Raw genomic sequence first — 16,025 nt, 5'->3', positions numbered from 1 at the left:
AGTCTCTCTCTCTCTCTCACACACACACAGATATAACCCGCCTACGTCCCTCTCGGGGTCTGCTTAGGATTTGAGCATTACATCGACACGGATTTGAAAGCTTCTCCGGCCTCAACCTCTCAGCAATATAGACAGATATAAATCCCGAGTCTGTCTCCCCTCTCCCACCAAAACCCCCCCCTACCCCACCCCACCCCCACCCTCTACCCCCCCCCCCCCCCCCCCCCCCCTTCCCCATGAACCATGAGACGTTCTGGCAGTGCCGGAATGGTTCGACTTGCACTGCGATGTGAGGAAGCAGGAGCCGTGTGTGTGGAGATGGATGCTCCGAAGGCTTTAGCGTGCGGACTCTGGGAGATGACAGCAGGGACATCACTGAGACTGCTGCTGCTTTTCTGCTGTGTGGGACTGTTGGTGGCAGCCGGCGGTAAGTTAGAGGTGATCTTTGCACACATTCCCCACCTCAGCCTGGGCAGGAGGAGGAGAGGGAGGGGAGTTTGTGCGGGACTGTGTGTGTGTGTATGTGTGATCCAGTGCCCCTCACAGCCTGCCAGCTGCTGTAGTTCCGCTGCTGACCCCCCCTCCCCCTCCCCCTCTCCCACCGCCCCAATGCACTTGACATCTCCCCAGGAAAGGAACTTCCCAAATCAGGAGGGGCTCTTATCGCCGGCGGATGCACAGGGCAGAGGGCTGGCCCGGGGACTGGGTGTGTGTGTGTGTGGGGGGGGGGGGGGGGTGAACAGGACACGGGAACCGAGATAGGAGAGACAGCAGGGGGAATAGGAGAAAGGGGGGGGGGGGAGCGATTTACAGTGAGCTTGGGGGGGGGGGCAAGGGGTTTCAGAGCCGGGGCTTCCGGGGTGGGTGAGAGGTACCACTGTAGGCAGTAAAAAGAGTGGGAGAAGGGGTAGGAGAGGGATTGGGGATCTAAAGGTGGTAGGGGTAGGAATATTTGGGAGGGGTGTTGGGGGGGAAGGGGGTGTCAGCAAAGTCCGGAGGGGGAGGGGAGGGGGTCGATAGGTGAGGAATGTAACCACGGGTGGGGCGGGATTGAGGGTAAGGCAGGGGCTGAGGAGGGAGTGTAGGGTGAGAGAGTGAGTGAGTGAAGGTGTAGGTTGGGGAGTGAGAGTAAAGCGTAGGGTTGGGGTCGGAGAGGATTTGGAGGGGGGTGGGTGGGAAGCTGGGAGAGAGGATGGAGGCAGGAGATAATTGGGGGTGGAGGTGGGAGAGGGGATGGGAAAAGGGGAGTGGGGGGAGGGGGGAAGAGTTTGAAGTTAAGGAGTGGGGTCGGTGTGGGAGAGGGGGACCGGGGGGCAGGATTTACAGAGAGGAGAGGGGTTAGTATGGGAGAAGGGGTAGAAGCCGGAGAGGATTTGAGCGGGCGGGATGATAGGAGCACGGAGACGGGGTAAGAAGCTAGATTTGGGATGGTGGGGAAGGAGTGGTGAGACATTGGGAATACTGAATCCCGGAAATGAATAAAGAGTGGGCTGATGAAGCGGAGCGTTGGGCATCATCCCAGCGGCCCCTTTCTGTGGGGAGAGCGGATTCTGCAACTTTCTACTGGGCTGCCTGATTTGAACTGATGCTTTGGTCGCTGTGCCTGTCCGGGTCCTCCCTCACTCCTACCCTCCCTCCCTCATTCCCTCACTCACTCATTCCTACCCTCCCTCCTTCACTCCCTCCCTCCCTCCTTCACTCCTACCCTCCCTCCTTCCCTTACTCCTTCACTCCCTCCCTCCCTCCTTCACTCCCTCCCTCCCTCCTTCACTCCTACCCTCCCTCCTTCCCTTACTCCTTCACTCCCTCCCTCCCTCCTTCACTCCCTCCCTCCCTCTCTCTCTCTCCCTTGCTCCCTCACTCTGGGTGGGTGAGGGAAGCCCCCAGTTATCCGCCATCCGTTTGAGTGAACCTTCCCCTCAGCTCCTCACTGACAGCGAGCGGAGTGCGCGGGGATCAATACTGAGCGTCCATGCAAATGGCCGATGTGATATTGATGGAAAGTTACTGTTTTGTCTTAACCTGCACAGCCTGTACTTAGAAAGTTGTACAGGTGCCTTACTGGCCTGCTCCTATATGTTGTCCTTGTGAGGAAGGTTTCCTGAGCAGCTAGCGATGCTGTAAATCTTGTTTTGATGCTTGTCAGGGAATCCCGAAACGTAGTGCGATTGATTCCATTTCGCCTTTGGGAGAGATGGGCAGGGGATCTCGGTTGATCTGCGCCAATTGCGTTGTGTTAAGTTTCGGTAATTTCGATTACACCTACCCGCCAACCCAAACCACCAGAACAGGGTTGCATCTGAGATTACCCTGCTTTTCAAAATACAGAGCAGCCCCCCCCGACTGCCTGACTGGAGTGGAGAGAGGCGGATCGTCTCTCTCTCTCTCTGCTCCTGAGATACCCAGGAGGAGAGGCGAGAATCAGTTTCGCAGTGCCTCCCAGGAGGCGAACCGCGGGCTGCAATGGTCATATTATCCAGGGTGCACAACGCAGTCAGAGCCATGCTTACAGAGATTCAATGTTCTGGTGTATGACAGATCAGATGTGTGCCAGCGCAGGCAGACCTAATCTTTCTTAGAGGGGGATCAGCGGAGAGGAGAATTTGAACGAGAACCGGATCGAAACCGGCTTGAATCAGACATTGGGATAAGCTGCTAAACACTTGTTGCTTTCTGTTTCCCAGGCGGGAGATATTCCTGCACAGAGTTCAGTGCCCACTTTCACATACACAAGTCTGTGTGAATGACGTGCAGCTAATCCATTCCAGTTTGGCATGTGGCCGTCATTTTTTGCGTGTGTGTGTGTGTGCACCACTGTATATATATGTGTGTGTGTGTGTATATACCATTGTATATATGGCTGCATCTTTGCATGTGTGTGCACCATTGTATATAATGGGTGCATCATTGTATGTGGGTGCATCATTGTACATATGTGTGCATCATTATGTATATGGGTACATCATTGTACATATGTGTGCATCATTGTGTGTGTGTGCATCATTGTATGTGTATGTGCATCATTGTGTTTCTGTGTAGACATCATTGGATGTGTCTCAATATGTGTATTACTGCGTCCATTATTGTGTGCACCTAAAATAGTGTATCTGTGTGCATCATTGTGTTTGTGGATCATTGTTGTGTACCTGTGTGTACATCATTTTTTAATGTGTGTGTACACACCAATGTATAGGTGTCTGTCATTTTGTGTATATGTGCATGCATCATTGTGTATTACAACTATTCTTAGAAAGCCCTGATTTCCTGGTTATTTCCGGCCAGAATTTGTCAACTGTTGCCAATAAAAGCCAACCTTTGGCATTATAGTCATACAGTTAAATAGCATGAAAAGAGGCACCAGTCACTAAGCACCAATCTAGACACATTTTCCAGCACTTATCTGCTACTGTGTTTCAAGAAATCACTAGATGATTTCTGCCTCTAACACCTTTCGAGCAGTAAGATTTGGAGACCTACCACCTTCTGCATGAAATATTAAGTCTTCTTCAAATCACCTTTAACTTTCTTACCTTTGACCTTAAATCTACAAAATCTGATTATTAATCCGTCTAATGAGGGGAGAAGATTCTTTCTATCTATCCAATCAAAGCTCCTCAATTTTTTACACCTGAATCAGACTCCCCCTCAGTCTTCTCTGTCATAAGGAAAACAGCCTCAACTGATCCAGTCTTTGGACATAGCTAAAACACTCCAGTCCAATGTCCTGCTGAATCATCTCTGCATCCTCTCTAATACAGTCTCCCCTTCCTCTCGTAGGAGCCAGTCTCAGCTTAGGGGAGAGCAGGTGGTCAGGGAGAACATCACAGTGCACAAGAACACACTGACATCAAGTCCAACTTCATCAAGGCAATCTTATTTTCCACAGGGAGATATTAGTCTCTTTTCCCATAAAGGACAGGTCATGGGGTAAAAACAATGACTGCAGATGCTGGAAACCAGATTCTGGATTAGTGGTGCTGGAAGAGCACAGCAGTTCAGGCAGCATCCAAGGAGCAGCGAAATCGACGTTTCAGGCAAAAGCCCTTCATCAGGAAGGTTATGGATATGAGTGTGGCTGACAGAGACATAATGATAGGAGTGCCACGTCAGACTCCACTGCAGCATAGAGATGAAGATTTGCCCACAGAACAAAGGCATTGGGCTATTGGCTTCATGGGAAACAATGTTTGCTTCAGCACTGATACATAAACACTTTTTCACACCCACATTTCAACATGGTGTATATACACATTCAATCCCCTGTACATGCAGTGTCAATGCACTCAACCAGATACACAGACAGTGACTCATAGAGTGTCTCACTCATTCTTATGCTCATTCTCTCACTTATTCCCACAATAGTGTGGGTCACTAGCCATGCTCTGGATGGTGCTGATGTCACACGTTGGTGATGGGTGAGGTACCCAGCCACTTCCACCAGCACAATGAAGGCTGAGCAGTGGGCAAAAGGGCTTCAGACTAATGCCAGGGTCTGTGCCTCTGAGGAGCTACAGGGAAGCTGATCTCTGCTGGAGACTCAATCTCACTAGAAGGGTGATTGGGAGGAGGTGAATGAATATGGGCTAAGGCCTGGAGTCAATTAGCTTGGGAAAGGACAGCAAGGTGCAGGGCACAAGGGAAGAATCCAAGGGAGCAGATTCCATGATATAAATTACTGAGTGTTCTTAACCTCAAACCCAGATCCCATAATCAATAGAACTCCAGCCTAAACTCAGAGCTCCACCAATCCCATTCATTGTCAAGCTGACCACCTCATCCCATTCTAACTCTCAGCCCCTACCGATCCTATTCTTACACTCACACCCAAATCCCACACAGTCAGCACCTACTGCATGAACTCTCACCCTGACCATCCATCCTTACACACACTGTCGGAGATCCCAATCTAACACACCAGTCCCTGACACCATCAACCCGCTCAGACCACTCCCGAGATCATACACCTTCACCCCGTTCTGTCATAGTCTCCCACACTCAGACCCCTGTCACAGCTCCTGAATCCCAGTCAGCGACAGGGATAACACACCGCCGCCTGCCCTCTTCATTGTCCTCTACCGTGTATCAACGATAAACCTCCACCCCAGTTCCCGTTAATTACAGGATGGCGTGTGTCTCGTTATTTTAACCGAATGTTTTGGGATACACCTTCGGGGAAAGGGGGAGGGGTAAGAGATTCAAACCAGATCTTCTGGCTGAGAGGTAGGATCACTACCACTGCGCCACACCAACTCCTATTCTGTGTGTGTGTGTCGATATGTGGGAATGTCGCCTGGTCCTCAATTTGCTCTTGCTGGGAGTTGTCGGTTTCAGGCAGAACTCCCCCCCACCCGTCTCAGCCGAGAGTCCCATGTGTTCTCGCTGCAAATCCCTCCTGGGTCCCAGTCTGGATATTAATATTCGGGAGATTGATGACTTGGGGTCGGGACTGGGGCAAATCCCATACAGTGAATCAAATGACGTTTAATTACATCTGGGAGAATTACCTGTGTGTGTGTGTGAGAGAGAGAGAGAATTAAGGGAGGAATAACAATCATTCCCGTGAAAGTGAACACAAAATACAGCGACTGAATAAATTACGGCTGGCCGAATAGTTGGTGAATTTCGATCTGACACGGCGTAGGTCTGAACTATGGCCGTGGTCTGAATTACAGACGGTGATGTTTCATCAAGTTATTCCTGTCCTTGTTTCCATCAAGCAGCAGCTCAGAGCGAAAACAGAAGGAAGCTGCGTGTCCCCAGCCTTTAGCCGAGAGATAGCACAGGGCTTTGCAATTGATAGCAAGAGATTTCCCAGACTTGAGACACTGGAGTGAGCTAAAGATTCCAAACCAGAAGAAGTACTCATGAATCCCAGAAGCTGGGCGAGATGGGGGTCACAGCGACCGACTGGGACTGACCTGTTTTCCTCAGATTTTTTTTCCCCCCCACCATTTCGTTATTTTGTTTTGTTCATTTTGCTTTTGTAAGCTCAGTCAGGCTTTTTGTGAGGCCGGTTCATCACCCCAATGAGTTCAACCTCAACAAAGCCCCTCCCCAAATAGGGAGGAGGATGGTCATCCGTGGTGGGGGAGGGGGTGGGTGGAAGCAAATGAAAAATGGAGAATAAAATAAAGACCCTGCCTGGTCGTTGAGGCTGCTCGACGATTTGCCACCCGAGGGGCGCCACATGAATGCAAATCGTCGAGTGTCTCAGGCCGGCTTAGGTAGCCCAATGACTTCCATTAAGCACCGGTTGCATTTCTGCTGTTGCATTACATATTTCACTCTGAAAGCTTTCTGTTTGGAAATACATTTTCTACGGGTCGTTTTGGAGGGCAGGGACTGGAGGGAGCAGTTTCTTGCGTTCTGTCTCCCACCAGCTCTGCCTTCACGTATGTTTTATGATATATCAGAGTGGGCTCATATAGAGTGCAAATGGCCGGGTACTGATTGTGCACAAGGCATCCCCAACCAACAAGCAGTATGTTCCTCAGTTGTTTATGGTAAGGGATGACCACCCATTTCAGATCTGCACCTTTTCGTTTGTTCCTTCTACAATTAGCATGATGGCGGGTGTTGCATTTCCAGTGGGAAATCTGTGAGCCTGCTGTGTTAGACACTTGGTTTTGCCCTTGAGAGACAGCTGCTCAGCCTAGTTATTTAACGATGACAGGCTGAATGGAGCAGAAATGTTACATTTCTGGAGATCAAATTCATTTGTGCAGTATATTAAAGATGAGCCTCTGTTCAAATACCTTTAGGAGCCAGATTCGTGCAGTGCTCCAGCCTTCTTTGTAAAATATTAGTGTCAATTTGCTAACAGTTCTAAACCATTGCTTGCAGAGAGAGAGAGTGCCTTGAAATATTATGATGCGCAATGGAAAAAAAAGGATCTGTCATTTCATTCATAGAATTAGCACAGTTTCAGAAACACACAAATTTTCACTTTCTTGATTTGCTCAAAAAATTCTGCAAAATAACAAGCAGATTTGGATTTAATTGATCTGGGATCTGAGCCACTATTTTGTGGATTTCTTCTTGATAAAATACTGACACTGAAATGTTATTGCCATATGGTTTTCACCTAATGCATTATTAAACTACATGATATTGAAGTTTTTTTTACTAGCTTTCAAAACAGAAACGTGATTTCCATAAAATGAGGTCTGCAAAAAAAAAACGAGAATTCTGGTCGGCTTCACTTTTTAAAGGTTCCCTTCACTGAGTACGGATAATCTTCATTCTTTTTTTTCTGCCCCTCAGAGTTAACCTAACAGCCAGTCTCTATAGGTATTCAGCAGTCAGTTATGCATCTCTGAAACACTTTTCGGATTTTAAATGTTGGGATTTAAAATTCCCAAAAGTACATGTTATATTTTTATCAGGTTTCTATTTACAGTTTGAGAAAAGTTTCTGTAGCATGGAATGAGATCATGTTACCATGGCAATGTTCTCTTAGACTCCAGGTATACGGCTGAATTTCTGTGGCAGCACGGTTTGTCAGGAAATAGTGTACTAGTTTCTTGCTCTGCAATACAGGAAGCAGAAAGAGAAATACCTCCTTTGTTCAGTGACTTTGCACCTCTTTATAGGCAGTAGAATAACCCCCACATCTTATTCTGCAGTGCATTGAGATGGAAGGAAAGAAACTCCTTTGGTGAGTAATTTCCCACCTCTCTTCCGGCCTGTAGGCGGCAGTATAACTCTGATTTGTATCCGAAAGAATCAGTTTCTCCCTTTGACTATATCAGAGATAACCCAGCCTCACTGCATTACTAATTAGAGACACAAGGTATGATTTTTTTTAAACAGGGATAACCTCAATCAGGGAGAATGGCTAGCATAAGAATTAAAGTACAAAATACATGAGCTAACCTTGTGTTATGGTTGGTTTACAAATATAACAACCTTGAGGATAATTGAACTCATTTTATTCTTGGATCGCCCAGTTTCAAATATAAACTGAGGCCAGCAGAATAATTTTGCAGCAAAAATGCCTTTTCCAAATGGCCGTAACTACGGATGCTAATTTGCCATCTGAAAGAAAAATACATCCTTGCAATTTTATTGTGCTTCTAGTAACTTCAGGGAGACGCAAAGTGCTTGACAGCCAAGGAGGCACTTCTGAAGTGTAATAACTTCTGTAATACAGAAAACTTGGCAGCTAATTTGCGTATGCAAGTCCCAGAAACTGCAAGATCTTAGAAACAGCAATGTGATAATGATAAATAACCTACTTTGAGCCGTTGATCAGGAGATTAATATTGACTAGGGCACCAGGGAACCCTTCAGAGTATTGCCATCCAACCGTTTATTTCCGTCTGAAAGAAGGGATTTAACGTCTCAACTGAAAAGCGGCACCTCTGACAGTTCAGTGCTCCCTCTGTATGACAGTACAGTGCCTGCTGAAATTTTGTTGTTATGTGGGATACGAGCTCATAAGCTTCTGATTCAGTCAATATGATGAGGACAGATAGCAAAAAGACATGCTGAACTAATTGTTCCAATTAACCTTCCATATCACATTCTGACTTCACTTCTTTGCCCGAAGTGTATCCTCGTTGCATATCATTAAGTCATCCTTGATCCTGAGGGACTGCCGAAGGGAAGACGCTGTTGCACACTTAGGTAAAGTTAGAAATACAGAATAACTAGTCTTGAGCTTTTATGTCACAATGGCTGAATGCTCCAGTCTGAGACATGCAATCTTCTCTATGCGAGAGCCCGGGTATTTTCTCTGCACCAAACATCTATAGAAACCACGTGATATAGGATCACAGTGTCATCTGAAGAAGAGACCAACTTATCAAAATTTGTTTAAAGCAAATATATTCACTCCAAATAAAACAGGAGATAATTCCTTCAGAGGTGTCTTATAATCTGTTTTGTAAGGCACGGTGGCTCAGCGGTTAGCACCGGGACCTGACTTTGATTCCACCCTGGGGTGACTGTCTATGTGCAGCTTGCACATTGTCCCCGCGTGCGCATGGGTTTCCTCCCGGGGCTCCGGTTTCTTCCCACAGTCCAAAGGTTAGCTGGTTTGGCCGTGCGTAGTATTCAGGGGCGTGTAGGCTAGACGGGTAGCCATAGGAAATGTGACTGGGATGCTCTTAGGAGGGTCAGTGTGGACTCAATGGGCCGGAAAACCTGATTCCCCACTGTAGAGATTCTATGATTCTGTGTAACCCTGTTGTTAGATAAAGAACATTGATATTATTTTAAAAATATTTTCAGCTCCAACCCTGTTGGACAATGGTGTCATAGGCTAAGCCAATCTTCATGTTCCTCTGGTACTGCTGTTTTACGACAAATCATCATAATCAACCCGGACCTGCTGTCCTTGTCTGAGAACTACAGGGGACCATTTCAGTCAAATGTGCACAACTGTCTCTTGTTTGTGGTTACTCTCCAAGAGACAAAAAAAATGCAGATGCCAGAATCCAAGGTAGACAGGCAAAAGGCTGGAGGAACACAGCAAACCAGGCAGTATCAGGAGGTGGAGAAGCCAACGTTTAGGGTGTAACTCTTCCTCAGGTCCTGAAGAAGGGTTACACCTGAAACCCCAGCCAGCCTCCAGGCTGATCCTGAGTAATCTTGACATTGTCAAAATTAGGTGTCACCCATTTAAATTAGAGATGAAGAGGAATTCTTTTTATTCGGGCTGTGGATCTCTTGGGGAACTCTTTACTGCATTTAGGAAGACTAAGTCTAGAGCGAATTATAGAATGAATGGAAGAGCCTTGGGAAAAGTTGATGGGCAGAGAGATCTGGGAGTACAGGTCCATTGTACCCTGAAGTTTGCTGCACAGGTGGATAGAGTGGTCAAGAAGGCATATAGTATGTTTGCTTTCATTGGACGGGGTATTGAGTACAAGAGTTGGCAAGTCATGTTAACATTGTACAAGACATTGGTTCAGCCGCATTTAGAGTACTGTGTATAGTTCTGGTTGTGACATTACCAAAATGGTGTGGATGCTTTGGAGAGAGTGCAAAGAAGGTTTATGAGAATATTGCCTGTTATGGAAGGTGCTAGCTATGAAGAAAGGTTGAGTAAGTTAGGTTTATTTTCATGAGTAAAAAAAGAGATTGAGGGGGGACCTGATTGAGGTTTATAAAACCATGAAGGGTATAGACAGGGTGGATAGAAACAAGCTTTTTCCCAGGGTGAAGGATTCAATAATGAGAGGTCATGCTTTCAAGGTGAGAGGTGGAAAGTTTAAGGGGGATACACGTGGCAAGTACTTCACACAGAGGGTGGTGGGTGTTTGGAACGCGTTGCCAGCAGAGGTGGTAGAGGCAGGCATGGTAGATTCATTTAAGATGCGTCTGGACAGATGCATGAATAGGCGGGGAGTAGAGGGATACAGATGCTCGGGAATTGACCAACAGGTTTAGACAGTACATTTGGATTGGCTCAGGTTTGGAGGGCCAAAGGCCTGTTCCTGGGCTGTAAATTTTCTTTGTTCTTTGTTCCTGTTCTTTGTGCACAGCGCTATAGAAACTGGGATATTATGTATATTCTAGAACAAGATGGTCAGATTAATCGACAATGTTTTTGGGTAGAGATAGAAAAGTGGAGTAGAGGATTATCAGAGCTGCCATGATCTCAACGACTGGCAGAGCAGACCTGATGGGCTGAATGGCCGACTTTTGCTCTATGCCTTTTGGTTGCCTTTCTATTACAGAGTCGAGGAGAATTTATTTCTCAGAGGAGTATGAGACTTTGGAACTCTGAGCCTCAGAAGGTGTTGGGGGTCATTGAATATGTTTAAGGTGGAGGCAATTAGATTCTTGTTACACAAGGGGTTCAAAGGAATCAGGAGTTGGTGGGAATACGGGATTCAAAACACAAACCAATTGGACGTGACCTGTTTCTGCTCCTAGTTTGTATATTTATACTAATCAATTTGAAGCCCAAACCTGACATGTAGCAAGGTTCTGTGAAACTGGCTGACAGCAAATTGAGGTGGAGTGATGTGGAATGCAGTTAGCAGCAAGCTGGAATTTTGTCTGTGGACCCACAAGGCCCACTGCTGAGCAGTTCATTGTGGGTACAAGTGAGTAGGCCATTTGCATCTCAAAGTTACAATGGTGGTCCTACATATATCGAAGGATATTAAATCATGTATAACATCTGGTCTCCCATCTGAATGTATGCAAACACATTGGCACAGGAACCTATCCAAGATGGTGGCACTGGATCACTGGTGTAAATTGGATCGCAAGTGATTTATCCCATTTTCATGTCATGATCACTCTTTGTACCTCCAAATGGGGGCACCAAAAACAGCAGCTGCACACAGACTTTTCCCAGTATCAGCCACTGGATGGCAATCATGAACAGGCCTCTTGGTTGCATCATAGTCCAAGGATAATAGCTGAGCAGAGGTCAGGTAGCAATTAACCAAGAATTGAATGTGGGACTTTCTAGTCTGTAAACCTAGCGCTGTAAAGAGGGGATCTTATGGGACAGTGCTAGGATCACTATCTCTGAGCCAGGAGACCTGGGTTTAAGTGCTGCCTGCTCCCGAGATGAGTAATAACATTTCTGAACACGCTGATTCAAAATATCTATTGCTATAAAGGACAGAGCTTATTTGCATCAGCCTGTTTGATAAAGTAATTTTGACACGTAACCTCCATAGAACATAGCTGGTGGATGAAGCTACTGGTTGGCTGGAGTTGGAGATTCTATATAGATATGTTGCTCCCCCATTCTGAACAACTTGTAGATAATTACTAAGGATTACTTGGTCCTTCCTGGCATTTTTTCCATGTTCTCCTTCAGTTAAGTGAGAGTGCCTTCAAGGTATAGAACACATTAAATTTAAATTATAGTCAGACAGTTACCTGGATAAATTACACTGTTACGTTGCAAAATGGGGATTATCAATCAATGTTTCCTGCTTGATATAAAGCATTTCAGTAGTACGTTTTCTTCCGGCCATCTTTTACAAAGATGATACATGTAATGTGTCCAATTACTGTCACTAAAACAAGGTTATCCATTAAGATGTGTAAAGTAATACATGTACCCACACCATGGCAAGGTTCAAAGCAAATAAAGGCTGTGTATAATGACTTGAATTCCACTTTGATAAGATAAGCTGTAACATTGCTCCAGTTGACTGCTTTTTTTCTCAGATATAAATTGCATGTGGTAAAGACATTATGCAAGATTTACAATTTTACCTTTCAGGGGTATTTGCATTTAAATGGTGATAGTGCAGATTTGCTTCTTATAAAATAATTATGAAGAAAAGCTGCAGAGTGAACCCAAGGCAGACCTAGTTGTGGGAATGAGAAGACATTGCTGTTCGGTGGTAGAAATCAGGCTGATCAGCAAAAGTGCCATTAACATATTCTAATTATTCCATACATGAATTTCTCAGAACTAATTAGATCTGGGACTCATTAACTGCAAGATGGTTTACATGTGTCGTCATTTACAAATTCACCAGCAAGATAAACCTCTTGATGGCTTTTTAAATTTTGTTGAAGTTATGATGGCTATTTTATTACAAAGTTTGTAGTGAAATTCTCTTAAGTCAGAGAACCAAAGCATAGTATTTGTCCAGTCCTTTCAGGATAAGTTCTTTGTGTGGGCGATTACAATATCTTTAACATATTAGAGTCGCACATATGAACAAGGTTATCAGAGTCTAAGATTGAGCCTTTTAATGACAGACTACATTTGCAATCGGCAGCATTGAGCATTTGTGAAATGAAAGGGCATTCCATTTAAAACATTGTTGCTACAATGTTGTGTGTCAAGGCAACTGCATCCTCATGGAAGTTTGGAGAAAGACTTACATTTATATGTCATGCGTCATAATCACCAGATGTCTTAAAGTACTTTACAGTCAATGAAGTACTTTTGAAGTGTAGTCATTGTTGGAATGTAAAATAACAAGTTTCTTCAATTGAATGTTTAAACTTGTTTATGTGCTTTTGTCATTTATTGTCTAGTTTGGCAAACAATAATTCCTTCACAGTCATTTTCCTTTTTCATTTTATGCTGTTATTCAGTGGCAGTGGAAGAACACATCACAGAGTATAAAGGTTATAATTTCTTCTGTTGACTAATGTTGGAGAAAAGGGAGTGTGTGTGCAGTCACATTAAGTTTTTGTTTTGCAAATGCCAGAAACCAAAGGAAAATGCACTTAAATGTGCTTCAGCCCTTTCTGTGACGTTGAAGTTAATTTCAATATGATTGAGACATGAGCAGATTGGAGATCATAGACTCTTGCAGAAGTTCTTGTTAATTTAAGAGGCTTCCATGCCTGCATCCATCATATGATCATGTCATTTTCTGGAGTTCCAGTGTCTAGTTACCTAAAGTAAATTCCAAAGCTAAATGTTTGACAGCAAAAGGTCATTTTACGTCCTCTCAGTGGATACTTTGCCAAGTCCCCACTGAATCCTGTTTGCTTCAATAAGATCACCTTTTATTCTTCTAAATTAAAACAGGTCCAACCTTCTCAAATTTTTCTGAAATCCCTTTATCCCAGGAATATACCCAATAAACCTTCAATACAAGCATGTTCCCTTCTACATAAGGAGACCATAATTGTTTGCACTACTGTAAATGGTTTCATGATTGGCTTGTAAAGTCATAGCAGGACTTCCCTACTTTAAAACTCCTTTTGTATATCATGCATGAGCTATCTAACTCTCTCTATATCATAGCAGTCTGTGGTCTACTTGTTACTTTTAATGAATTTGTCAAACACAATTTCCCTTCCTTAAAACAATGCTGGCTCTGGATGACTGTATTATGATGCTTGAAATGTCATGTCACTATTAACAATTCTACAATCACCTAACCTAATAATGGATGCCAGCATTTTCCAAATGACAGAAGCAGAAACCGAAGAGTCTTATAGACAAATCCGGAGAAGCAAAGAGCTATGCTAAATTCAGGGGGCATCAGACAAGCCAACAAAGATAATAAACCAAATACCTGGTTAAAAATAAAGCTTCACGACAATAAATAAGGGTCCACAGATGCAGAAAATGGTGAGACCTCTTTAAGAAACTCTACATTTGCAAAAATGTGGGTCACTTCCAGAAGATGCGTGGAAATATGACAAAGTTTCAGAACAGTAGAAGCCTTAGTTGCCACACACACAAATAAGTTAAAAAGTGTGGCACTGGAAAAAGCACAAGAGGTCAGGCAGCATCTAAGGGACAGGAGAGTTGACATTTCGGGCATAAGACTCTGTGAAGTGCTTATGCTCGAAATGTTGACTCTCCTGCTCCTTGGATGCTGCCTGACCTGCTGTACTTTCTCCAGCACCAAACTTTTTGACTCTGATTTCCAACATCTGCAGTCCTCAGTTACTCCTCATTTCTGGACACTCATAAAGTAGTCTACACAATAGAATGCCCACCACCTTTAGGAAAGATACCTGCATGTGATGGGATTTCTCCCTTAGAGGGGATACTCAGGGCATTCTGAACTCTGTAATCTAGAAGCAACTGAACCTCTTTACTTCAATAGACATCCTAGTGATTTTGTGCTTGAGACAGGTGTTAGATGTCACTATGCTTTTATACCAATTTTCCATAGCTGAAGAAACTGAAATTGGAGCCTACAATGGAAGATGTAGAATAACTGTCAGATGCACAAGTTACTCTACATTGCAATACACATAAGAGAGTTGAAAATGTGTATATTATTCGCAATCAACCCAATTCACTTTTGAAGCAGCTCATGTGTCTTGAGATAGATCTCATCAGAAGAGTTATAGACCAACAACCTCCCAGAGAACAGCTTGTTTAGAAAGAACAGCTGGCCAACACTGGGTCAGCAACAAACTGTTATTGACCCACCAGAAAAGGGGCAACAAATGGAGCACTTCATTGGATCCAACAGAATACAAACAGATAAAACAATCCAGTGGACTCGCTAACATTGACATGTTGTTTATCATTGTTGACATAAAGCAAATCACGGATTTCACTGAACTAGTGGAAATGTTCAAACTTCTGTCTTCTAAAACAGAATAATGAATGGCACTGAGAGAATTGCAACCTTTCATGGATATGTGATCAAGAATCTGAAGAAGTTGAACAACCACAAAGAGCAATTGAAGATGTCTAACTGATCGAACCTGAATAAGTTGAACAACCTCAAAGGGCAATTGCAGCCTGATGCACAGTTTGAAAGAATTCAGCTGCATACAACTACATTGGAGCCTCCCCAATCTCCAGCAATCTGGGTTATGGTCAAGAAGAAGACTCTGCTTGGCCCAGGCTGAACACTTTAATCAGTGGCTTATCCAGGGAGAATGGCATTTTTCTCCATCCCCAGGGATGGAAACTTCTTGTTAACATCTGTCCTGGCCTTCCTGCAAGTTAAAAATCTACATGGCTTGGTGAAACAGTGGAATTTGTGAGTACAAGTTGTGATGCAGATTAATCAGGTCATAACAAAAGTAAACCACACATTGTGGTTTATTTCTCAAATGATGAAACTGGAGTGCGGAGGTGTTATATTAAATTTGTGTCAAATCTAGGTTTGGCTGCACTCACAGTACTGAATTTCTGCTCGGTATATTACCAAAAACATATTGAGATACAGGATGGTGCATGAAAAATATTTTCTATTCATGGTATGTGGGCATTGTTGATAATATTTATCACCCATGACTACTCGCTCTTCCGAAGGTGGTGATGAGCAGTCGCAATCTCTGTCATGTACGGTACTCCTACAGTGCCGTTGGGTAGAGATGAGTTCAGAATTGCAAGATTACTCCTGTTAATAAAAGTTGAACAGGGTGGCTTGTTTTCTTTTGAGAAGAGAGTGCTGAGGGGGTGATCTGATAGAGGTCTTCAAAATTATGAAATATTTTGATGGAGCAGACACAGCAAACATGTTTGTACTTGAGTGGAAGGGAAAAACTAGAACCATTTAATATTAGTTAGTCACCAAGGAATCCATCTGGGAACTCTGAAGAAAAATCGTTAGCCAGAGAATGTGTAAATCATTATCCCAGAGAGTAGTTGAGACAAATAGTAC

General features: G+C 44.3%; 1 protein-coding gene across 1 annotated transcript in view; it reads left to right on the top strand.

The window, feature by feature from the left end:
- Positions 1 to 243: 243 nt before the first annotated feature.
- Positions 244 to 16,025, top strand: part of LOC132835936 (CUB and sushi domain-containing protein 1-like) — a 2,426,762-nt gene continuing 2,410,980 nt past the window's right edge. The window contains exon 1 of the mRNA XM_060855058.1: positions 244 to 427. Within this exon, the coding sequence (XP_060711041.1) occupies positions 244 to 427 (184 nt within the window). The remainder of the gene's footprint in view (positions 428 to 16,025) is intronic.

Source organism: Hemiscyllium ocellatum, chromosome 3 (assembly GCF_020745735.1).
Source record: "Hemiscyllium ocellatum isolate sHemOce1 chromosome 3, sHemOce1.pat.X.cur, whole genome shotgun sequence".
Classification (NCBI taxonomy): Eukaryota; Metazoa; Chordata; class Chondrichthyes; order Orectolobiformes; family Hemiscylliidae; genus Hemiscyllium; species Hemiscyllium ocellatum.
This window is presented reverse-complemented; position numbering and strand designations above follow the sequence as displayed.